Genomic DNA, 23039 nt, shown 5'->3' with positions numbered 1-23039 from the left:
TCAATACCAGGCATCGTTGCTCCAGTTCGTGTGTCCAGTAACACGGTGCTTTCCGAAGGATAATATGTTTATACAACCTTTGTCCATAAAGTTCCGAGACTGAGCCCATTAAAAAAATGTGTTTAACATTGAAATCATTTATGCAGCACCCCTTCGAAATAGTCTCCCTTGCAGTCTATACACAGCTTCCAATGCTTCTTGAGGTCTTGGAAACAGTTGGAAAATGCTTCTTTTCGCAGGGCTGTCAGCTCCTTTGTCATGGCGTCTTGCATGGCCTCCACGCTCCCCATCCAGCGACCTTTTAAGGCTTTCTTCACACAAGGAAACGGGAAAAAATTGCATGGGGAGAGGTCAGGCAAATATGGCGGATGGGGAAATACGGTAATGCTGTGCTTGGCGGGAAATTTTGTCACGCTGAGAGCAGTGTGCGGCCTTGTGTTATCGTGGAGAAGGCTACATTGTCCAGATGCCCATAAGTCAGGGCGATGGCGTTGCAATGCATCACACGTGTTGGAGCACGCAGATATAAAACTCCTGCTTCACCGTCTGCCCTTGTGGGACGAACTCATGGTGTATGACACCTCTGGCATCGAAAAAAACTATCAGCATCGTCTTTGTTTTGGTCTTCTGTCGCTGCACCTTTCTCGACGCCGGAGAGCTTGTAGACCGCCATTCGGCGCTCTGCCTCTTTGTTTGAAGATCATATTGAAAACACCATGTTTCGTCTTCAGCAATGATGCTATCGACGAATGCAGCATCCTTCTCTGCCTTGGAGAGCAATTTAGCGCTCACTGATGCCAGCGTGTCCTTCTGGTCCTCTGTGAGGGAGTGTGGCAGAAGTCTGGCATTCAGCTTTCGTTTCCCCAAGGTCTCACGCAAAATTTGGTGGCATGTTGTCTTACTGATGTCAAGAGCATCTGATAGCATGCGGACTGTAATGGTGCAGTCTTGCTGTGCGATCTCCCTGATTCGAGCCACGTTTTCATTCCGTGAGGTTGCAGGGCGCCCTTGCCTTGTGTCATCTTCCACCGACGTTCTCCTTGAAACGAACCTCTTGTGCCGCTCGAAAACCCGCTCCCGCGATAATGTCTTGTTGCCGTAATCGTCACAAAGGAGCTCGCATATCTGTGTGGCTGTCTTGCCAAGCTTCACACAGAATTTTATGTTTACACGCTGTTCGAGGTGGACGTCCATCTCTCCACATTCACTCACAGTAGAATGCGTTGCCGACTAGTGACAATGTATTTTTCTACATGTAGCGCCATCTAGCGGCTGCCACAGCAATGAACATAAATAGCTCAGGTTCGCCCGAAAAGATGGCGCTACACATACGCACCAACATTTGTTTTGGGGAATCGTTTCTAGAGAAGAAAATAAATCAGTCTCGAAACTTTACGGACAAAGGTTGCAGAAAAGCTAAACCTGTCTAATGCAAGGAAGCATGAGGTAATGTAATATGAAGTATGAGGTGTGATTTGAGCTTGCGCACCAAAAGGCCTGGCTATGTGAGAAAGTAATATGACATATGAAATGTGAGGTACAGCAACGTGCATGAAGTAATTCTCCCAAGGTCTGGTAATTGAGGAAGCAACGAGGTTTGTACGATGTTAGCACGAGGTGAGATGAGTCAAGGGCACCGCAACATGCGTAGCTGCTTTTAAAGATCAAAAAGGCAAACTGTATTGGTACAGTATACAAAATGCATCGGCAACATCACTGCACCACAAGTCCCAATCCTACCAAGTGTTCCTTTTTTTTTTCTCCACAATTTTTTTCTCAACACGGCACACGGATATATTTATATCACAAATATCCATGTATTCTTACTTGTGGGCGTTCTAAGTAGCCCAAAGCAAGGAGAGAAATGGAAAAAAAGGAAGTAATGAAGTACAAAAAAAAATAAGGATTTGTGGAAGAAATAAAAAAAAGAACGTTGAGAATGAAGAAACGGATGCAGTTGCTGCACAAGTGTAGTTTTTTTGCACTACTCGCATAACCACGCCAGCTATCGACAGAAGCTTGAAAAAGCACAACTTGTAGTTATTTGTAAAATAACACAATCTCTTCATTTCACTCTTCTCTTCTTTTTTTTTACACTCTCAAGCAAACATGCTGCTTCATCGAGCAGAAAAAGATGTTTTCAAGGACAACCTATGAGGTGATATGGAAGAACTTCACGCGTATCGTATCGTGAGAAAAGTGTGACAAGCAGTACTCATATTTGGTTTCTTCAAATTTGGCTGCAGGTGTACCTATGTGTGCCAAGCATAGAGCATCCTTTTATGTATATTATATGCGTATATATATATATATTTATACATATATATATATATGTAGAATATTTATATAATGTATGGGGTTACAGTCTGCCATTTGCATGTGTTTCTTTAGATAATGATACTGGGTCAGCAATTTTTTTTTTATTTTTGCTTTGCAGAATTCAGTGCATGTTTCGGGGGTTTTCTATGGCTAGAAGCAGTCTTTGTTTCCTTCGTATTCATGCCGTTTCTAAAATTTCTTTCAGTTAAATTCTCTGCGATTTTAGAACTTATATACTCCTGTGTGTCTTGATGTCTTTTTTTTTTTTTTTTCAATCCTACGGGGAACAACTCTCGGTTTTCATTTTCGTGGTGTGGATGCAAGAGAAATAAAAAGGCTTGCTCACTGCATTCTCTTGCAGTCCTTGAGGTACAGCAGATTGCTTTGCTTATTTCCTTCAGCAAAGTGGATAATTTTTGAGATCATACCCTGCCAATGAAGAAGATGCTACCAACAAAGGAAAAAAAAGAAATCTGGGCAACCACACACCTCATGTAATTCACAATCTTTTCCCAGTCCCTCGTAACATTGGAGTTTATAGCAACAGTAGCCGTAGAAGTGTAAATAGTAGTAGTAATACTATAGCAGTATGTTGGGAAGTGTGAAGTCTCATTAAAAAATAAAAAAAGGAAAAAAGAAAGGAAGTCTTCATACATGCCCATTGAAATGTAGAAATACAGCAAAAAGCACTGAAAATGAAAAGAAAAAGGGAGCCCTCTCAGTCCTGTATTTTTGCAACCAAAGGACATTGTCCTTTCACTCTACCAGAATACTTTTACTTTGTGAACTAGGCAACAACAGCAGCAGCAACAAACAAAGAGGGAACAGTTAGCACTGGAGTTACCTTGTCTTGCATTACAGTGTTGCAACTTCAAACCAGAGCTTTGAAGCCAAGGATTTATTTAACAGGCAAGCCTATGCATGCAGCGAAATCCGTATTAGCATCAGACTGCTGCAATGAGAGCATTATCTACAGAAGTGAAAAACTTGAAGGCATGAGTTCATGCTGTAAGAAATGGCTTGAAACTAGTATTTCTTTTTTTTTTCCATTTTGATTCGGTGGAGGAGATTAAAGAAGAAAATGAACAAAAATGAACTAAGAGCAGATATAGTCGTTTCTCTTGTCGGTAGTAGTAGTAGCAGTAATAGTAGTTGTAGTAGTAGTAGTAGTCGTCGTCGTCGTCTCGTGTGGCAATAGAAAACAGCAACCACATGTGAAAAGCGAAACAAAGCACAGCATCAATAGGAAAAAGAGTTTGCAAGAACCAACAACCTTTTTTTTTCTCTCTCTCCTCACATTTGCATCACGCAACAGCACTTGTCAACAGAACAAGAAAAAAACGCGCCGCAGCGATGTCTTCGTAGAACAGCCGTCTTGTGTAACAACGCCTAAATGAAAAAAGAAAACAGGAATGGCAGATAAGAACAGCATTATGTGTTATGTGTGTGTGTGTATTATATATATATATATATATTTATATATGTATATATAGTATTTCACAAGATGATGTGATCAACAATGAGTGATGACACTTGCCAGCCCATGCACACACGCGGTTCCATCAGGTTAGTACATGGACAGTTCTTTTTCCTAGGCATCCTATAGAAACAGCACAAGATACAGACAGACGTATGCACAGAGCATAACAGGCACTTTCCCTCGAGACTTGAGAGAAGCTTGAAAAGTAAAACTTGCTTCCGTCCCTCCCATTTTTTTTTTGTAAAGAAGAAACAAAAACTGAGAAAGCGCGTCTATCAAATGAACTGAAAGGAGGAAAACAATAGAATGCTGAAACAAAGGGGGAGAATCATTTACAAAGTCAACAGAAGGCCAACAAGTAGAGAGAGAGAGAGAGAATACCATGCTTGGAAAGTTCCGATTTGCACATATGTATAGTATTTATATATCTATTGTATCTGAGCATATTTTGCTGCAGAAAACAGCTCTCACTTCACCCTCTCTCTCTTTCGGAGCTTTGTTTTCTCCTGTTTATTTTTCCCTCCCTCACGCACCTACCTGTGTGTAAGTGTGTTTTCCTTTTTCCACAAAAAGGAAAAGACAAAAAAAAATACACTGCCGGGCGTTGTCTTTCTTCTTTGTTCAGTGGCCGGGCAAAGAGCGAGAATCTCGCCAGTACCCGCGCTTGTGTTTCTTTGTTTCTACTTTGGGGGTTGGGGGGGGGGGGGAGCGCGTGGGCAAGAGAGCATGTGGGGTGGTGTGAGGAGGGGCCCGAGCGAGAAGTAAAAGAGAGCAGTGACACCACATCAGCGTCACACCCTCCTTCTATCGTCGCACGTCCCTCCCTTTTTTTTTTCTCCTTTGTACGGTTCCTTCTGCACCTCTGGTCGGCCACCGCAGAGCTAAGAGAGCGCACCACAGAGTCTCTCTGCTCTCCCCACTGTGAGTCATTTCCCGCACAGTCACAACAATGATGGCAGCGGCCACAAACACTCTTCCTTCTCGCTGTGACCTCGGCGGGAATCGTCCGCATCGTCGTGCTCTGGCGCCACTGTGTCTGCTCCTTGCTGTAGTGCCATGGTAGCGCCGCTTGGCATAGTTGCCTCGCGGCTGCATGTGTCTTTGTCAGCCAAAACTGTCCATGGAGGCAAGCGAGTTTCCTTGCGAAGAAGAGGAGGCGGCCGCAGCGACATTGACCAGCGACGACGGCGGGAACAGCTTGTACCAGCCAATGGTCATGTTGGCCAGGTTCAGCTCGTCGAGCACTATTTGAGCCACACCCATGAACACCTTCTTCTCCATGCGCCCGTATTCGCCCCAAACCGTCACCTGCGTGACACGAGACGGCAGGATGGGAAGGGGAAGAGTGGTTGGGAACAGCTGTGAGACCAAGCCAAGAGGTGACATGAAAAAGTGTGGTCACGCCTGTGAAGAACAATGCTACGAAGTATGAATGTGGACATGGAATCTAGGTCTAATCACTAAAAAGGGGCTGCCAGTGCAACATTCTGGCCATTGCAAACGCCGAGTGCACCTATCAACAGTACATGTGCCCAAGGCTGCTAAATAAACTGACCCCTGCTTACTTCAGCAAGTTGATTCAAGAGGCACACCTATGGTCACATCTACATTTTACTTCGAAGCAATTTTAATGCGTGTGCTGAGACACTACAACTCTAAAGATGATTACAGTTCCTGTACAGTTCGCTGCCTTTGGGTATTCTTTGTGCCTTTCCGGTCCACCAGAACATATGGCATCCATAATTTAGCACAGGCAAAGACCTAACCTGCTTTTCCATTGACCTAGCTCTGACCTAAATCTTTTTTTTTTTTTTAGTTTGACACATTTTAGGATCTCCTGCTTTCTTGAAGAACAATATTGCAGTGAAGAACAGTTATATCAAAGGGTTAAGACAGACAACACAACTGAACACATCACCACTCTTGATGTGGGTTCAGAAGCACAAGTGAAAAAAATCTTCTACCATCAGCATCTCTGTCCTAGTGTTGTGAAGCTGGGATAAGCCAGCCTCCCTGCACAGATACTGCACTCCGATGGGGGCTGGTAAAAGAAAAATATGTAGCATCATGGATACTGCATAGTGCTATAATTTATATATTTTTTTATATCCTGTACTATTAACCAAGTGGAAAGGGGTAGCCACTGCTAGCAAACGGCGACATCAGCTCCTGTTTATTTCTATCTTAATAAAAAAAGGGGGAGGAGGGGGGGTGCTCAAATCAGATGACGTACAAGATATAGAAGTATTTTAGAAATAATTCTTGGTGGGCAAGCAGTGAATTAGTATTACGCTGGCATCAACTCATTGCACGTGGTGTTTTGAGTATGCCAGTCTGATGACTATGCAGTGCCTACATCTTTTCTTGTACTAATGTCTTGTTTGAAGCTTTCTGCAATGGACATGCAAATTGGTTCAGTATTCGAATGCCTCATTGGTATTCTTTAAGCGAAGACTATACGCAGAGTGAAAAAAAAACATATATATAATGGAAATGGCATTTTGCAATGAAGAAGAGAAAGCGTACAGGATGTTTTTTTAGCTGCACCAAATTTTTTAAATGGGAAAAATATGTCACGGTAACGTTTTGTTTACCATTTGAGTGTACAGATAGGCAGCCTCTAGATGCAGAGCAATTTCCACTATTATGTGCATAATTAACAAAGTTACGGTAATTAACTTTCTAATCATCAACAATAGGCTGCCACAGCAAATGAGTACTTTGGGGCCCGTCCTTGACACTACTTATCCTAATGATTAAATTTTGAATAGCAGATTTCATGTGGGAGCTACGCGAACAATTAGTTCCCCTTGACAGGCTCCTTGAAACCGTAACTGGCTGGAAAAAGAATGTCCGTGTCGTCGATGTCGCTGCCCCGCTGCCTTTCGTCATGTCTCCGAGGTCACCACTGTTCCGGCCCGCGAACAGCTTTGTGTTATCTCTTTGCTATCTGCGGTGTTGGCCTAGTGCTTCAATGCCAACAGTCCGCCAAATTTACTTCATCATTCCTTTGGGCGCCACGTGTCCGCTTCCACCGACGAAATGCTGTTTCAGAGTCCCAAAGAAATGGTGAAGTAAATTGGGTGGCCCGCCGGCATTGAAGCGCTAGGCCAACATATTTTTCTCACTTTCAAAATCTGGCGCAGCTAAAAAAAAACACCCTGTATAGTTAAGACCTGTTTAAACTTGTACTTTCCGGATGCTGTAGCAAAACTTGACTCTAGGTATAATCATTTTGACAGGACGAAATTCCATTCATAACTTAGGAGGCCAGATTATACAGTAATTACTGAACTAAATCAGTGTTCGACCCTGCACTGCACTCTATTTTAAAACCGACTACTCGTACAGCCTTACGAGAGGTGAGAGCAGTTGCAAAAGTTCTTACCTGAAGCACACAACCTCGGTAATCTTCGTTAAATATTAGCACCTGCTGGTAAAGTGGATCTAGAGTTCGTCGAGCTGTTGCCGTTTTTGCCTTTGCTATGCATTTTCTGCCGTTGATGAGGTACACCTTGACATAAGGTGCTGCAAAGAAGACAAAAGTCAAATGGAGTTCATCAGACAAACATTCACCAGAGATTAAGGCACAGTCTGCAGGTAGCTATTTCGAAAATTAAGGTTCAGAGTACTTCGCAGATTGCACAAAAAGTTTAAAGCACGTAAGAATTTTTAAAAAGCCTGTGCAAGAATTATCCACAATAGCTATTCATGTTTTATTAGCCCTGTGTAACCCTTGGATGCTTTATTACCACTGATATATTGGTCGTACGCTTACTCAGTCAGTGTATCATTCTTAACTTGGCTGTTTTTACTGGATTTAATTTCAAAAGCTGGTTGCTCAGTCGAGTTTGTAATATCTATAATATCTGTAACATTTCCTGAAAACTAGTCTTGTAACAGTGCTCACGGAATGAAACGCGTCAATTTAGGGCTAAGTAATGCGCGTATTTTCGCTTCAACCAGCTGCAGTTCGTGTCACATCGACGTAATTCTGGCGCGTACACTTACATCGGAGCCCTTGTCACCTTTGGTGACCAAATTTCTAGCGACATGACATTGTGCTCTCGCGTACTTTGCACATATGTAGGGTTGTACTAAATGCTCCGTGTCCTATTTCAATCCGTGAGCACTGTACATACATACTTCCAGCAACTGTACTAACTTAAGTACAGCAATGTCAGTTTTGGGTGGGTAACAAGAAGTTGCACCACAATTTCAAGCTGCTACAGATACAAAATTTCATATTGTATCGAGCCACAGTATACTGCTTTCTGACAGTCAAACACCTTTATAACAAAGTACTTGGGACCTCCGAAATCTTTCATCATGCAGGTCACATTGTTGCACAGATACTGCACACTGCACTGCTCACAATACGGAATTCTAAACATGTTGAACTAGACAAAAACAGATAATCAAGCAGATATTCAAAAACACATATTCAAGAGAGAATCAGGGAAATAAGTTGCTAACTTTATTTTTTTGGGTGCACTTCATCAGACGGGATGTGCAACTGCTACCGACCTTATCTAAACTGAGGTGCAAGGCATGCTCCGCAGCAAAAAGTGGAAGTACACGCTAGGTAAAGCTGCAGGTCATCGAATGCCACTATTCCCTCCCTTGCCATAAGAATTCTTGGTTTGCTTACAGGCTCTTCATCACTGCTGCCTTCGTTGACATCTGTGTCCTTTCTGCCCTATATGGCGCTAAATACTCTGTCGCCCGTAAGTTATGATTACATCATCACACCTTCATTTAACAGCAACATATTCTTCAGCTGTTGCATCTGCTGCTGTGTTACAACAAGCAGTGTATGAGTTGAGTGATTCCTGGAGCAGTGCAGCAAGGCTTAACACTCACTGACATCAATTGGCACGCTTTTAAGGGTGTCATTAGCACTGTCGTTAGTGCTAGCAGTGTCCTTGTAATATGCTATCGGAGAGACACTACGCTAGCACAGAGCATAGCTCAGTGGCATCGGCAGAGGACAGTGGCAGCACCACTATGTGACATTTTATGTCAATTGGGGCTAGAGTGCCTTGATACAGAGTCCTAATGGGGACGCCTAAATTATTCCGTTGTGCAGGCAAATTAGTTGTAGTGGCCTTCGTGGTAAAGGTGCTCGCAATAAATATGACAGATAGGAATTAGACCGGGAAATAATTAATCCTTCGTCATACGGGTCATTTCGTTGTAGAGGCGTTCGGCTGTATCTGCTTGCTCATGTTTCCTGCCTCCTAAGGGACTAATGAATTTGGCCCACATTCACCACACTTCCCTAGCTTGGGTGAGAGTGTTTCTTTATTGACCAGGGTTTGAGCACTTGCCACTCATCATGGTGATTACTGTAATAACCTCTATCACCTTGAGGATGGGCAGCACTTAGATATATAAGTGAAGTTATGTGAATGATGGATGAGAACCTCAGATAAATTAGCATTTCTATGCGGCAAAAGGATGCAGTTTTCACAGCGGGAAGACTATCATTGAGACAAGCGTGCGCTATACTGGTTGCCGCCCTGTGAAGGCTGCCCCTGCACTGAAGGGAGACCTTAAGCCCTGATCATATGTATATACGTATATATATATAAACGAGAGAAGAAGGGGAACCAAGGGGCTCGATTTTGTTAATCATGACCACATAGAGCCAACAGACAGTGAAGCCTATAGGAAAGCATCGGGTAAATTAACTGTGGTTGAAATTGGAATGTAGAAAATAATGAAGAAATGAAATGAAAGTGGCTGAAAAGATAACGTGCCGCCAGTGGGATCCAAACCTACAACCTCCGCATTACGTGAGCATTGCACTACAAATTGTGCTACGGCGATGGCTATCAATTTCATATATATATATATATATATATATATATAAGAAGTAAGGTTAGCAGTTTTTATCGGCTGTATGAATTCCAGTAAACATTCGCTTAATAAATAAATTCCCAAGAATGGTGTTGCGCGCACAGAGGAAAACGTGAACGCATTCTACTCGATGACCGCGGAAACGCGCTATCGGAACCCTGGCGTGATGAAGAGCGGCAGCAGCGGCGAACAAATGCTTCATGCTGCCTCTAGCTTTAACGCGTCTCTGAAGCTTGAGATTATGTGACTTTGTGCAATAGGCGCACGAAGACAGAATGCACACGAAGCCACAGTAGATATCTGCTCTCTAGCCATTGTACCCTGCAGCAATTTAACTCCAAGATAGAGCGCGCAGCGGCGGCTGTGCTGGAGTTGGAGCTCACTAGTCTCACTCCTCCCCCACTTATGAGTGATTACTCCTTCCCCTTATCGCGTCTTTGGTATAACACAGCACTCATAATGCACAAGTAAATGAACAAACGTTAACTGTTAAACGTGTTAAACGTGGTAACTGTTAACTGTTGTCGTGTGTTGTCGACAAGCAGGTAGCTTCGAGCACGCGCAGGTGGCTCATATGAAACAGATGTGCCAAGAACATTGGTCGAACAATGGCGATGACCTTCACGTGCAGTGCCTCGGGGAAATGCATGCAGCAGTAAGACAATACCTGCTTTCCTGCTTTAGCTCATGCCACATCAACCGATTAATTGCGATTAAATCATTCATTGAAAAATTGGAGAGTTAGAATTGCTTCATACAAGGCACTACAGCTAATAACATCACCTCCAGCGCTTGTTGAATTGACGCCGCAGTACTACAGTTGACCTGCCGAGGTGGGGGCTGAGCCCCCTCCTCAAGAAATGGAGAAGGGGCCAGGCCCTTCAGTGATAAAGAAAAGTACAATTTTGTCATATTCGTTACAGTTTACTTTGAGTGCATATGGTCTAACATTTATGGACTATTTGTTGACAGAAAGACATAAGGCAATAATTTTTGTAGTGCTTAAATTAACACAGTAATCCTTCCTCTCCCTTCTCCCTATGAGTAAGCACTCACCCTCTCCCATTTTGTGCTCAAGTTGCAGAAATCAGCGTTTGCTTGCTGGCTAAGGTCACCAGGGGTGCACATAGCCAAACCTCATTATAATGAAGTTGCGCCTCGCGCGAAGATACCTTCGTTATATCCTATATTCGTTATAAGTATGTATTTGTTACACGCTGACATCGGCAAGAAACATTTGAGATTTACTTCTGATGAATATTTGATGAATCGTTACATCCGCGTTCGTTATATCGAGGTTAGACTACAGATAGCCACTGTTGAGTGGACCTACCTGGCAGCATTTTGGCGCCGGGCTTGGGCTGCAGTCCCTTGGCGCGTATGACCTCGACTTCGAGGTGAGTGCGCCGGTCGCATAGGGAGACTTGCAACTCGCCGAGGATGGGTGAGGCGAGTGCCTGGCGGCCTACCAGCTGGCCGGGCCCCAGCTTGTCGACGAACTTGGCAAACTCGCCGCCGTCGGCTGTGAGCCTGAGCGAAGGCAGCCACGTGGCGCTGTCTCCGCTCAAGCTCCCTTCCCCGTCGGACGATACGCTGCTGGCCTGCCGCACCAGGTGGCGCACCTCCTCGGGTGCCACTTCCTCGCTGCGGTGCACGCTGAAGGTCGACGACCGCTTCTTGCGAAAGCCCAGCCGCTTCTTCTGACCTGCGTGGACCGAGGAAGGATGCTTGTACTTCTCGCAGCAAACTGGTGTCCATGTCTCTGGGCACTTCCATGTGCCTGCACGCTTGCCTCTGCGCTTCGTTGCGCCGCATGGAGGGAGACAGGTTCCGAATTAACAGGATTGAATTGTATGCCTATATATGCCTTGTATGCCATTGCATTTGATTTAAATGTGCTTGCTTTAGGTGTTCTTGTACTTTCTCTAAATGTGTTTGCGATTTCAGGCTACAAGCGCAAACACTGCGTGGCCCTCGTCCCGGGCATCACTGGCGTTTGCCATGCCATGCACGTGAGGCCTGCCTTGGGTAGCATGGTTACGATGTCCTGCAACGTTAGTTCTATTTCGGTTCCTTGGAAGCAAGGGTTTCCTGCAGCTGTGATCAGTGTAACTTTTAAGAGGAGTGCGTATGGTACACTCATTTGGACTTAGATGTGCCAGTCAGTGTGGCTGTTCGAAGGCGAGAGAACAAACAGGTTGCACAAAATTGCGATACACGGTTGGTAAAGGCCTATATCTCATCATTATGCCTGTCACAAGGCCCCTCACCAGGATTGGCCATTTTAAGCAGGTAAGTGCAGCGTACATATCACGAGCTAACGACCGTGTCTGCTCTGCAAAGTATTACAGCACTGCGCGCCACAAAAACAGCTGAAATTTCAAACCAAATGTCACACGCCCTCTCTCTGGAGGAATCTTCGCTCCCAGCTAAAGAGTGAAGGTCACACCGGCTTATGTCTCTATGTAAAATGCACTACCAGCACTGTCGCTCACCATGACATGCGACTTCGGTTATTCATTTAACGTGGAACTCGCACGTTGCCACTGGAAACGCGCTGCACAGCAAAAAAAAGGAAGACAAAAAAGAGGAGGCAGAGCTCATTACGTGAACGTGACGTGGTACGCTGACTCCGGTACGGGAGAAGGTAAAGGAACGTCGCTTACGGAGGCCAGTTGAGGCAGATGGTGAGAGTGTCTCTGTTGGTAAGGTCCCTAGATAAATTTTTTTTTGTCTAGGGACCTTATCTGCTGGCAGTTGCGCTCGCCTCTTGACAATATGGTAACATGTCTATGGAAAATTTAATTTCTTTCAACTTGAAAAATTATTTCGCTAGAACGATCCCTGGATTGTGTTTTACAACTTCCACTGCATAACCAAAATTTGCAGTTGGGCCTGGTGAGGGGTCGTTAAGGATAGTCGTGTAGGAAGTAATTCATTTAGACAGTGAGCAATCTATTTTCCCGCACCAAGGAGGACGAACCACATGACGGCACGATAGAGCGTTGTGTAGCGTTGGTCTCGTTCAAAGAAGTACGACGGTTTGATAAAGAGGCCAAGCAGTCCCTACTCTAAATAACTAAATACTAAATACTAAAATATGCTCGCGTAGGTTTCCTCCTTCAGTGGTGCACCTTCTCTTCGATGGCTTGAACCAGTATTGTTAGCACGAGGATGGAAAGTATAGGAGCGCTGGAACAAATGTGGGGATGATCCCTCTGGTTAAGCCCTTTCGAAGTCACCATGCGAATATACTTTTAAAAGATGTACGTGAGGGTTTGTGACCTGACCAGTGGTCAGGTCACTATTGGTATAGGGCACCCTCCGCACAGGGGGTCATGCGCCGTATAGTGGAAAGCTCTGGATTAGTTTTGACCACCTGCAATTTTTTATGCGTAGCCGAGGCACAGCGCATGAGAATTTATTTGCGTTTTGCCCCTATCAGAATAGCTACTAAGCCACGTGCAGCGGCGTGCATATGGTTTACTCATTACCTGGGAGACAGATGCAATAACTTTCTTTCTTTCGCAGTATTCGTCTATCGACGGCCTCCTGCAACTGCTCTAAAATTGTCTCTTAGGTTGGCATGTAAAAAGAGGTATAAGTATATACGAGTTGTGTACGCAAGGTACGCCAATACGAAAGAGAACGTCCAAACAGTTCCTAAAGGGACAACGCAGAAGAAGCACTCATATATATGCAATATATTTATGCTAAAAAATGTTCCAGAGCGCCATATTTACTGAGGATAGAGCTTTCGTATAAGGGACAAAATGGCACAAGCAATGGAGAGATTTGGCGTCATCACTGCAAAAGTACAGTAACAGCTCTTGGCCATTACGCAACATGTCTCGTTTATAATTCGCACACTGGCAATGAAAATTTTAATTGCGCTAGATTTCAGGGGAAAAAAAGACGGGATGTTTAGCTTGCATTGATTTTTAATCGGATTTTGCTACCGAAGAACTCACTGTTGCTATATACGTCTTCGTGTATATCATTCTCTCAATGCTCTTTAGGGGAGTGTGATGTAGGCCACACTAGTGTGACTCTCTCTCTCTCAAAGCTGCAGGACACACAGCTCGAGCTAAGAGGATTTGTACTTGAAGTTTTTGCCGAGTTAAAACCAACCGGTCACTTGTCGCATACTTTTGGGCCTGTTGTGGGAGAAGCATTTGTTCTAGCATGTTTTTTGAATTATGCAAGCTTGATACTCTAGTTTTCTTGTATCATTGCAGCACCAAATTTCTAAGTGCCCTAGGGTGCCAAATTAATCTAAATGCGTAATTCTTGTCGGAAACAACAAACAAGCATACTAACCTAATGGTATTCCCACTATGAGCTAGATTTCTAACGGGATTTTTTATGAAATTGATTTATTGTTCAATCGATGAATTTATTCATGGCGGCATGCAGTGTGACATGAGGCAATGACTTGAAAAAAATGAAAAAAAGTGCGCATCCCACAAACTTGTTTGAGTTTAACATTACAAAGCAACACTTGCATTCAGCACTTGCAATGTTCCTCCTGAAGACATTTTCCCATACTTTCCATAATCCCTCTGGTCATCTGAATAAGGTTCTTAGGGTGACACACTTTTCAAAAATGGGATGACAACTGCAGTCTGTGCAAGGAATACCGAGGTGCCCTTGGATATACCTTTGTACAATCGATTAAAACCTAGACTATAATGCATTGAATAGGATTAGAATATAGACGCTGATATACAAGGGTTACTTATTTATTGGTTATTTGTTCATTGTATCATTTGAATAGGATTCGAATACAGACATTGATGTATAGAATAGTTGTTTATGGGCATTGCAACTGACACGTTCGCGAAGCCTATATCGTTCAGCACCGTCTTGATACCATGGGTCAAACCTGACCCAACGTCGTGCATAAGCGGACGGTGCCTATAGCGTGTATACTCACTGGGCGGAAGGCGAACATTCGCGCTGAGTAGCCGGTCGGCGGCCTTTTCCGTGAGCGAGCCGACAGCCGTGTCCGAGAGGCTGCCGTCCACTTTCTCGATGCTGGTGGCTTCCTCTTCACTGTGGGTGCGGCCCAGTGTCGCGCCACTGGGCGCTGCGCGAACTGGGTGCACGGGCCCGTAGCTTTGCATGCGCGTCGTGAACTCGCTGCGAACGAAGCAAGAGATGTGGGGTGAGAAATGGCCAGTCAGCACCACTCCCCCCCCACCCCCCCTGCGTGCAGGAATGTGTACTTTAAAAGTCACATTAAGAGACCACCGTCTGGTGCATAATCGACCGGTCTGTACAATAAAGCATAGCGGGTCCGTTCAGGTAAGGTCTTTCCATCGGTGTGAGGGAACAGCCAACTCTGGGCTGCTGCACACAGGTATAATGTACACGTGCTGCCGTTGTCTCGCTACTCTTTCTTTTAGCGAAGAAGTGGTGGTTCTCAAGGACTTGTAAGGTTGAAAATTTAAGATCGTAGAAATATAAACTACCTGCGTAACCTTGCACAACGTCCTCAGGAATCGGTTCACTCAACAAGAAATGCCAAAGTCTGGGCTGTACCTGCACCTAGATTGAATTTAGGTAGGGAACGTTTGAATTATATTCTTCCTGCTCTATTAAACAGATACGAGCGTAATAAGTTTGACCTATTTAGTTCATCAAACAGTCACCTGCCTGCCTTTTATGTTACCGACTGCGAACACCCTTTTATTGTGCCTACAAAGCTTGTGTAATGTTTGATTGTTTTGTTTTGCTTGTTTAAAATTTTTACATAAGTTGTATAATATTTGACTGCTATGTACATGTGTTATGTTGAATTTGTATATTGCTTGATTGTTATGTGCCTGGATTATGTAAAACTGTGCCGCTTACCTACTGCTAAGCTAAAAGGGGCTGTGGCTTTGCCAAGCTGTGTACTACGGCTTTTTTCCTGTAGCTGCTCTGTCTATCTTTTTTTGGCAAGGCAGAAATAAATTAATTTGAATGTGGCTCCCGCAGACTTCCATTGCACGGAAACTACACCATCGCGTGATGTGGCTCAATACAGGACAGCCCGCATACTGTATATGGTGCCGGCATATTGACCCTTTTTGCGGCGATCCCGTGGGCGCTGCCATGTTTGATCACATGGTGATGAGTCCATTGCTTGCCTCAGCTACCTCCGTCGCCTCTGTGTTTGCAATGGATGTATATGACGTCGGTGCGGCTCTGTAAACTTCTGTTTTGGCAGAAGTTGCAGACGATGACTAGGTGGACAACATGCGAAGCTTTGGCTACAGCTTCAAAGGACATGTAAGCGCTTTAGGAGCTCATTTCGCTTTGTCCAAATGACGCAAGCAGCGTATACAGTGCTTGATATGAAAGCGAGGCTAAAAATTTATTCCAAGCTATCCTAACTTTCCACTTATGAATTGAAACAGTATCAGTGTGTTTCGCCCTTCGTCGTTTATTTGACAAATATTTTGAAGCAGTGGCTTGTCACATTTCTGGCTCAGCAAATTTCCTTGGTACAATCACTATCTGATTATTTCTGCCTGGTCACTCGCAGGTGTGCTCAGTTGTGATAGATTTGTTCTTGCTGGGCACAAGGCTTGTAACATAGATATTCTGTACGTTGTAATAGCTTGTAGCCAATATGTATTATCATTAGTCACTTGCTTACTGTGTTGACCATTACGAAACGTTCAGCTTCGAACATTAGTGTGCTGTCAGTGTAGTCGCTTTCAGCCATGCTTCGGCACATTGATTCAAGCGTGCGCCCATTCACTTATTCTTGATACGTTTTCGATAGAGTGGGCTTAAGTTTGCATGTGAGTTGGGGTGGATGTGTTTAGATAACGAGCGAGAAACTTACCATGTGCCAAGAAGCAGCACTACTCCCTTTGTCACCGTATAATGAGTGGCACTCACTCTAGCAGCTAGACGTTCCGGGGTTGAAGTCCTTTCCTTGGAGGTTAGGGCTACAACGCTGGCGGATGAGTGAATTGTTTTATCCTCGAGGGAAGCCGTGCATCGCGAAAAGCCGGCAACACAAGCAGTCCTTACGTAGCAGCGGTCCGTCTACTTGGATACATAGATTCATTCCATTCATTAATATGCCAGTCACAATTTTTGCAGCCTACTACTGCACATGTCTTCACTCTATATTTTGCAGCATGAATGGGGCATAGTGCATTAGTGAAAACCGAGTTGCGTTTACAACAGCTGATCACACAGAAGCAGAGCAGAGCAGGTAATGGTTTCGTATTCGTGCGCTTTCACTGAGGCAACGTGCGGCGCACCACCGAAAGCGCCATCTCATTCCTCTAGAACAAACTACTTATCGTGAAAAGGGTCAAGACATTTAGTCATCTGTACTAGCGCTTCAGATGCACTGGTCTCCAGCTCCCACTGAGTTGCTGGGCGAGTTTGGTGCCGAACGCAAACTAGCGTAGATACGCATCTGCCATCTCACAAGAACTTGGTTTTTTGTTTGTGGTGTGCTCAAAGTGAAGCTAGCCGTAAGTAATACTTCAACTTGTCTCACTGGCTTAAGTGCTAAGTAGTAGTGGCATAGCCATCAAAATTTTTCGGGGAGGGGAAGCGAGGAAAGGCTACGCTCACATTGGAGAAGAACGACGTGCGGAACTGTTGCGTCTGGAAGCATACAATTACTTTGCAAAACGTTTCCTGCGACAATAGTTGTGCATGGGCGCGGGACATACTATTATATATCTAAACGAAAGAAGAATGGAAACCGAACCGAGGGGCTCGATTTTCGTTAATGATGACCATATATATATATATATATATATATTACAGGAACGTTTCAAGAAATAGTATTAGCGGGAAAATGGGAGGAAATGACGCTGATCGACAGAAAGCAGTCCATAGCAGCATCATTCGAGGGAACAAGTTTCCACCGTCTAGGTGCTATACTTCTTAGGCAGTAGAAGACCTGGGAGCTCACAGCCGTGGCATTTACGTCAATCGGCGAACAGTCCATACATTCAACTGGGCCACTGGCAAGCTAAACACGTTGTCTACCGCGTTCCTACTCTAGTCACTGTGGGCATTTATAAGATGAGAACATCGGTTCAACAACGGAACGTCACGACTTCACGCAACGGTATGGTTCGTTTTTTTTTTATTATTTTTTTTAGGAGGCGTTGCTCATCTAGAGGCACACCATGAGCGGCGAGGACGAAGCGGGCGGGCGGGCGCGGCGCTCACCTGAGCGTCCTGCTACTCCTGGGGCGCTCGGACTGCGTGGAGAAGGCACTGGTGACGGAGAACTTGGACACGGAGCTGGTTTCCGAGCCGTCGCTCTCGCCGGCGGCGCCGCCCTCGGCGCCCCCTTCAGGGCTGAGCATGGTACCGCCCAGGCCCAGGCCCGCGGCCAGCCGGCTGCCGCCGCCCCGGTGGTGGTGCGAGGGACCGCGGCCTCTCTGCAAGGCGGGTCCCCCCGGGGGCAGGCCAGGGCCACCCCGGTGGTGGTGGTGCGCGTGCTCCAGCGCCTGGTGGTGTCGCAGGCTCACCTCGCTGTCCGAGTACATGGCTACCGGCGTCATCGCTGCGAATGGCGTCGCAGCTACATGAGGGCCGGAAAAGGCGATGCGCGCATTGTACAATATACAGGGCGTCCTACGTTACTTGAACTAAACTCAATATGTATGCAAATGCTACCTAGCTGGTCCGAACCAAGGTAGTCTTGTTGGCCGTGGCTTGGATAGTCAGGATATCTTTTGCATTCCTCCTGATTAGATCATTAGTCTTATTTAATCAACTGCTTAATGATTATAATTTGATTAAAAGTGCAAAAGAAAATTGTAGAGCAACATGAAAAACTCCCGATACAGCTTTCTGTTGCTCAATACGTGCTACACAAAAGCAAACACACATTACGATGCCCTTACTGCCGGATCGGCGCTGCTTGATCTGGAGCTTGAGCTGTCGGGCGCGTTCCTCCATGTCGAGGGTCATCTGGTCCCGGCTGGTACCGGGCGCCCTACGCGCACCGGGTGGTGGTACCTGGGGCAGGTGGCGCTTCTTGGGCGTGGGCGTGCCCGTCGGCGTGCCGCCCAGGGAGTGGGACACCCGGCTACCCATGCCGGGCATGCGGTCGTCGGGCGGAGGCAGCCTGGGCCTGTGGCAGCACAACAGGAACATTCGAATTACATTAATCATCACCATCATAGCTAGATTTTAGGGGATCTCGAAGGAGGGAGCAGGTCGCACTCTTGAGCAGAGCAAGGCTTCCCTTGGTGGTCGCTAGTTTATTACAGTTGTACATTGCACCGCTCTACATTTGACACAGTAACCAAACGAATGATTTTCGAATATATGTATCACTGCAATAAGTCTACGCAAACAGCTGCACAGGCAAGGTAAGGTCAGCTGTATAAACTGTGCGTAGGTGTTCAAACTTCTAGAAGATTGCAGGGTTAGAAAATGTGGCGGTTGGTGTGGAGTTGTGGTGCTTAAATGCTCGCGTTATACCGTTCGCGTGGTTCTGCTTTTACATACGTACTTACGCGTATGTTTTCCTAGGCCTACTAAGCAGCGGTCTTGCAACAAAATTTCTATGAGCAAGCACAACTTCCACTTGAACATCGTTCGACCAGCCTTTATATAGGCCAAAATCGAGCGTTCATTATATGACATCCGGTCGACCTCCGAGGTGTACACGGCGTTCAGTTTCTTCAAGTTGTTTATGCACGCACAGTTACTAGTTACCACTTATATGATACTTAGGCAACTTAACTTGGAGTCCCATGTCAGTGCTTCTCCGGAAAAAGATCGCAATGAGGCAATAAAAGAACTTTGCACACGCCGCTCGTGCTGCCGTGGGCACTACAACAGGGCTTTTGAAAACTCGCGCATCTCGCTCGCGATGCCGTGGACTAACACTGCTTTTTATAACTGCTCTATCCTTCTATACAGTGCTCCCGGAATCGGTCTTGCTTAGACGCTTAGGTAAATGGTAGACAGGGAACCTTACGTATGTGTACTTCCTATGGTATACTAACAGTGAGTGCCCGCACGTTCAGGAAATGGAAAAGCGGGCACTTATAGTTCGTGTGATTGGCTAATATGCGACGCGCACCTCATGTCCGGCGGCGACAGCGACCTGGAGCTGGACTGCATGAGCCGGCCGCCCATGGATCCGGAGCCCAGCGACCGGGAAGGCACTCGGTACAGCGACTGCGGCTGCTGCTCCCTGCCTCCTCCTCCGTCGGGAAGCACCACGGAGCCTGACCGGTGACGCCGGTGGGGCATGTCCCGGCGCGTGGGCCGCTCGCCGAACTCCTCTTCCAGCGGGGGGCTGCCGCAGCCGCCACCCGCCGACGCCGATAGGCTCGGGCCCTCCAGGCTGCGACGGTCTGCGCGACGACGGATAGAATGAAAATAAAGTCTTCTTAGCTGACTTCGCATGGGTTTGGCGTATCTAGGGTCTGGGTATCTTGTAACCACTTCCAGAAAAAAAAAACGGCCCTTTCGCGCCTCCGGAGAGTCGTAGCGAGTCGCGAATGGTATCAAAATGTAGGTCTCAACGAGACAAAGAGCGAGAGTTAGTCGCACAAAAGGTAGAACTATGGTTACAAGCGTAATTAAAGCCAATGCAGTCGAAAATAAACCTAATTCCACTAAACGCGTCTAAAGAATGAACCGCCGTAGACATGGACATGTTGAGACAAAACCAAAGTACGGCACAGTATTGGGGAAAGAAGCGGGTTCGCTTGGATTATGCATGCCTTGCGCGAGGCAACAATGTCTGAAGGGCGGCTTCGCTGGTGCCCGCAAGAATTGAGAATTAGTCGCAGAAAAGGTAAAACTAAGGTTACCGGCGTAATTAGAGTCAATATAGTTGAAAATGAACCGCATTGCACCAAACTCCTGTAAAGGATGCACCGCCGTAGACAAAGACATGAGGCAAAACCACCGTACGGCACAGTTTTGGGGAAAGAAGCGGGCTCGCTTGTATTACGCATGCCTCGCGCGAGGCAACAATGTCTGAAAGTCGGCTTCGCTGGTGCCCGCAAGAAGTGAGAATTAGTCGCAGAAGAGGTAAGACTAAGGTTACCAACGTAATTAGAACCAATATAGTCGAAAATGAACAGCATTGCACTAAACGCCTGTAGAGGATGCACCACCGTAGACAAAGACATGTTGAGGCAAAACCACCGTACGGCACAGTTTTGGGGAAAGAAGCGGGCTCGCTTGGTTTACGCATGCCTCGCGCGAGGCAACAATGTCTGAAAGTCGGCTTCGCTGGTGCCCGCAAGAAGTGAGAATTAGTCGCAGAAGAGTTAAGACTAAGGTTACCAACGTAATTAGAGCCAATATAGTCGAAAATGAACCGCATTGCACTAAACGCCTGTAGAGGATGCACCGCCGTAGACAAAGACACATTGAGGCAAAACCACCGTACGGCACAGTTTTGGGGAAAGAAGCGGGCTCGCTTGGATTACGCATGCCTCGCGCGAGGCAACAATGCCTGAAAGTCGGCTTCGCTGGTGCCCGCAAGAAGTGAGAATTAGTCGCAGAAGAGTTAAGACTAAGGTTATCAACGTAATTAGAGCCAATATAGTCGAAAATGAACCGCATTGCACTAAACGCCTGTAGAGGATGCACCGCCGTAGACAAAGACACATTGAGGCAAAACCACCGTACGGCACAGTTTTGGGGAAAGAAGCGGGCTCGCTTGGATTACGCATGCCTCGCGCGAGGCAACAATGCTTGAAAGTCGGCTTCGCTGGCGCCCACAAGAAGCGATAATTAGTTGCAGAGTAGGTAAAATTTACGGTACTGGCGTAATTAGCGCCATTATCGTTGAAAATTAGCCACATCGCAACAAAACTACACTATTTCCGGAACCAACAAAAGTATCGACACTACAAAAGACAAGGTCGACGTAATTGCGCGTGAAATACGATACAAATAAGGTATGAAATGAGTGAATAATGATCGTCAAAGAGGCACAAGGACGCAGAATAGTCAGGTATCATCAACATTTACTCAAATAAATATTTGAACCACTATGTACGTCGAACTTCTCTTCTTGAGCGTGGGCACTTGGTAGAACCTTTCCTTTTTTCTTCCGTTGTGGGAGGGGAGGTAGGAATTCCCGTTTTAAGAACAGAACGCCAGAACTTAGAATACTCAGAGAGACAGTGGGAACATCAACAGACGAAGGCAAGAGTGCCACTCTGTTGACATGACTGCAAACTTCACTAGGGAATAAATTTCGTTATTCATGATCATCTAAAAACATCGCGTAAAACGAGGGACAAATATAAAAGAGTCATACACAGTTGAAAGTCAGCGCTGTGCATCTCTTCTATGTTCGTCCCTTGTTCTATGCGCTGTTGTTAGATTATTACAGTTTATCAGAAAAGAACTAGTGCAGAGTACACGCTTCATCAAGCTTCGAGGAAGACAGTTTGCGTAATGTGCAAACCCTTGTAGTTGCTCAATTACAAGACGTGATCAGTGACTACGAGTTTGATACCTTATGATAAGTGCGCTTCCCGAATGTTCCTATGGGACAGAACAACTTGTACGCGCTTTTCATTGTCCCATTGTTTTCTCGCGCCGGTTAAACATGATGTTGCGTTTTAAAACGTCTTCGCGCTAAGCAGAGTGTACCTTCGTGGGCACACGCTCACGCGCCCATGGGTGCCAAAGAAATAAAAGTAAGGCTGCGCATGACGTACCTCTGAGGATGGGGATGGCGTCGTCGTAGTCAATTTCGGACAGGTCGCTGTCGGAGAGCCTTGATATCGTGGATGGCGGTGAGAGGCGATCTGATGACGTCACTGAGCTCGTACCTTCCGTATCCAGGTACATGTTGCGATTTTTCTGCCGGAAGAGGTGCAGAAGATGGCATGCGCATTTGCCCGTTCGTTTCAGGTATAGGACACTGTTCGATACGCGTTCATTTAGAGGAATACGCGCGACATTACAGCTAAAGGTTGGCTCATACGTACGATCGCAAGGGCTCGTGCTTGTAGCGAATGACAGGGTGACATTTCACGTCGAGAATTAGTGTCGTCTGCTTTCTTGAAGCAAACAGCACTGATTTCCGAACGAGAAATTTTACCTGCTTCGTCGAAGCAGACTCACGGATTTAACTTCATTCGGTGTTATCAGTGCGCAGCCAACATAAGTGCGCACAACTTTTACATGAGTGCGTACACTTGACGAATCAGTTGCAATGATCAAACATATTTGGATGTGATCAGGATGTGCGCTATGTATAATAATGACAAAAAGGGAAAATTTTCGACGCTTGATTATAACCTTAAGGAATTGTTTCCAGCATGCCAGATCTAAGTGTGCCAAAGTTGGCCATAATTGGGAGCGCAACGTTGGTTTAGGTGTTTTTATGCTTGCGGTCAGTCAGTGTCAAAGC

The 23039-nt window shown here is 45.8% G+C and overlaps 2 protein-coding genes across 3 annotated transcripts in view; both read right to left on the bottom strand.

Annotated features, from left to right (window-relative positions):
- Nucleotides 1-501: 501 nt before the first annotated feature.
- Nucleotides 502-1194, bottom strand: LOC126537427 (protein GVQW3-like). Its single transcript, XM_050184438.1, has one exon. The coding sequence runs from the start codon at nt 1192-1194 to the stop codon at nt 502-504; it is 693 nt and encodes a 230-aa protein (XP_050040395.1).
- A 446-nt stretch (nt 1195-1640) lies between these two features.
- The window catches only part of Rim (Rab3 interacting molecule), a 150672-nt gene continuing 129273 nt past the window's right edge, over nt 1641-23039 (bottom strand). For both annotated transcript variants that reach the window (XM_050184672.3, XM_050184671.3), the window contains exons 14-21: nt 22342-22486; nt 19731-20007; nt 18541-18770; nt 17858-18197; nt 14598-14803; nt 10995-11366; nt 7188-7327; nt 1641-5107 (exon numbers count right to left, since the gene is read on the bottom strand). In XM_050184672.3, the coding sequence (XP_050040629.1) occupies nt 4904-5107; nt 7188-7327; nt 10995-11366; nt 14598-14803; nt 17858-18197; nt 18541-18770; nt 19731-20007; nt 22342-22486 (1914 nt within the window). In that variant the 3' untranslated portion in view covers nt 1641-4903. The remainder of the gene's footprint in view (nt 5108-7187; nt 7328-10994; nt 11367-14597; nt 14804-17857; nt 18198-18540; nt 18771-19730; nt 20008-22341; nt 22487-23039) is intronic.

This window comes from Dermacentor andersoni, chromosome 4 (assembly GCF_023375885.2).
Source record: "Dermacentor andersoni chromosome 4, qqDerAnde1_hic_scaffold, whole genome shotgun sequence".
Taxonomy (NCBI): domain Eukaryota; kingdom Metazoa; phylum Arthropoda; class Arachnida; order Ixodida; family Ixodidae; genus Dermacentor; species Dermacentor andersoni.
This window is presented reverse-complemented; position numbering and strand designations above follow the sequence as displayed.

Excerpts from the sequence above, each read along its gene's own strand:
- LOC126537427 (XM_050184438.1), bottom strand. The coding sequence starts at position 1,194 with ATGGACGTCCACCTCGAACAGCGTGTAAACATAAAATTCTGTGTGAAG.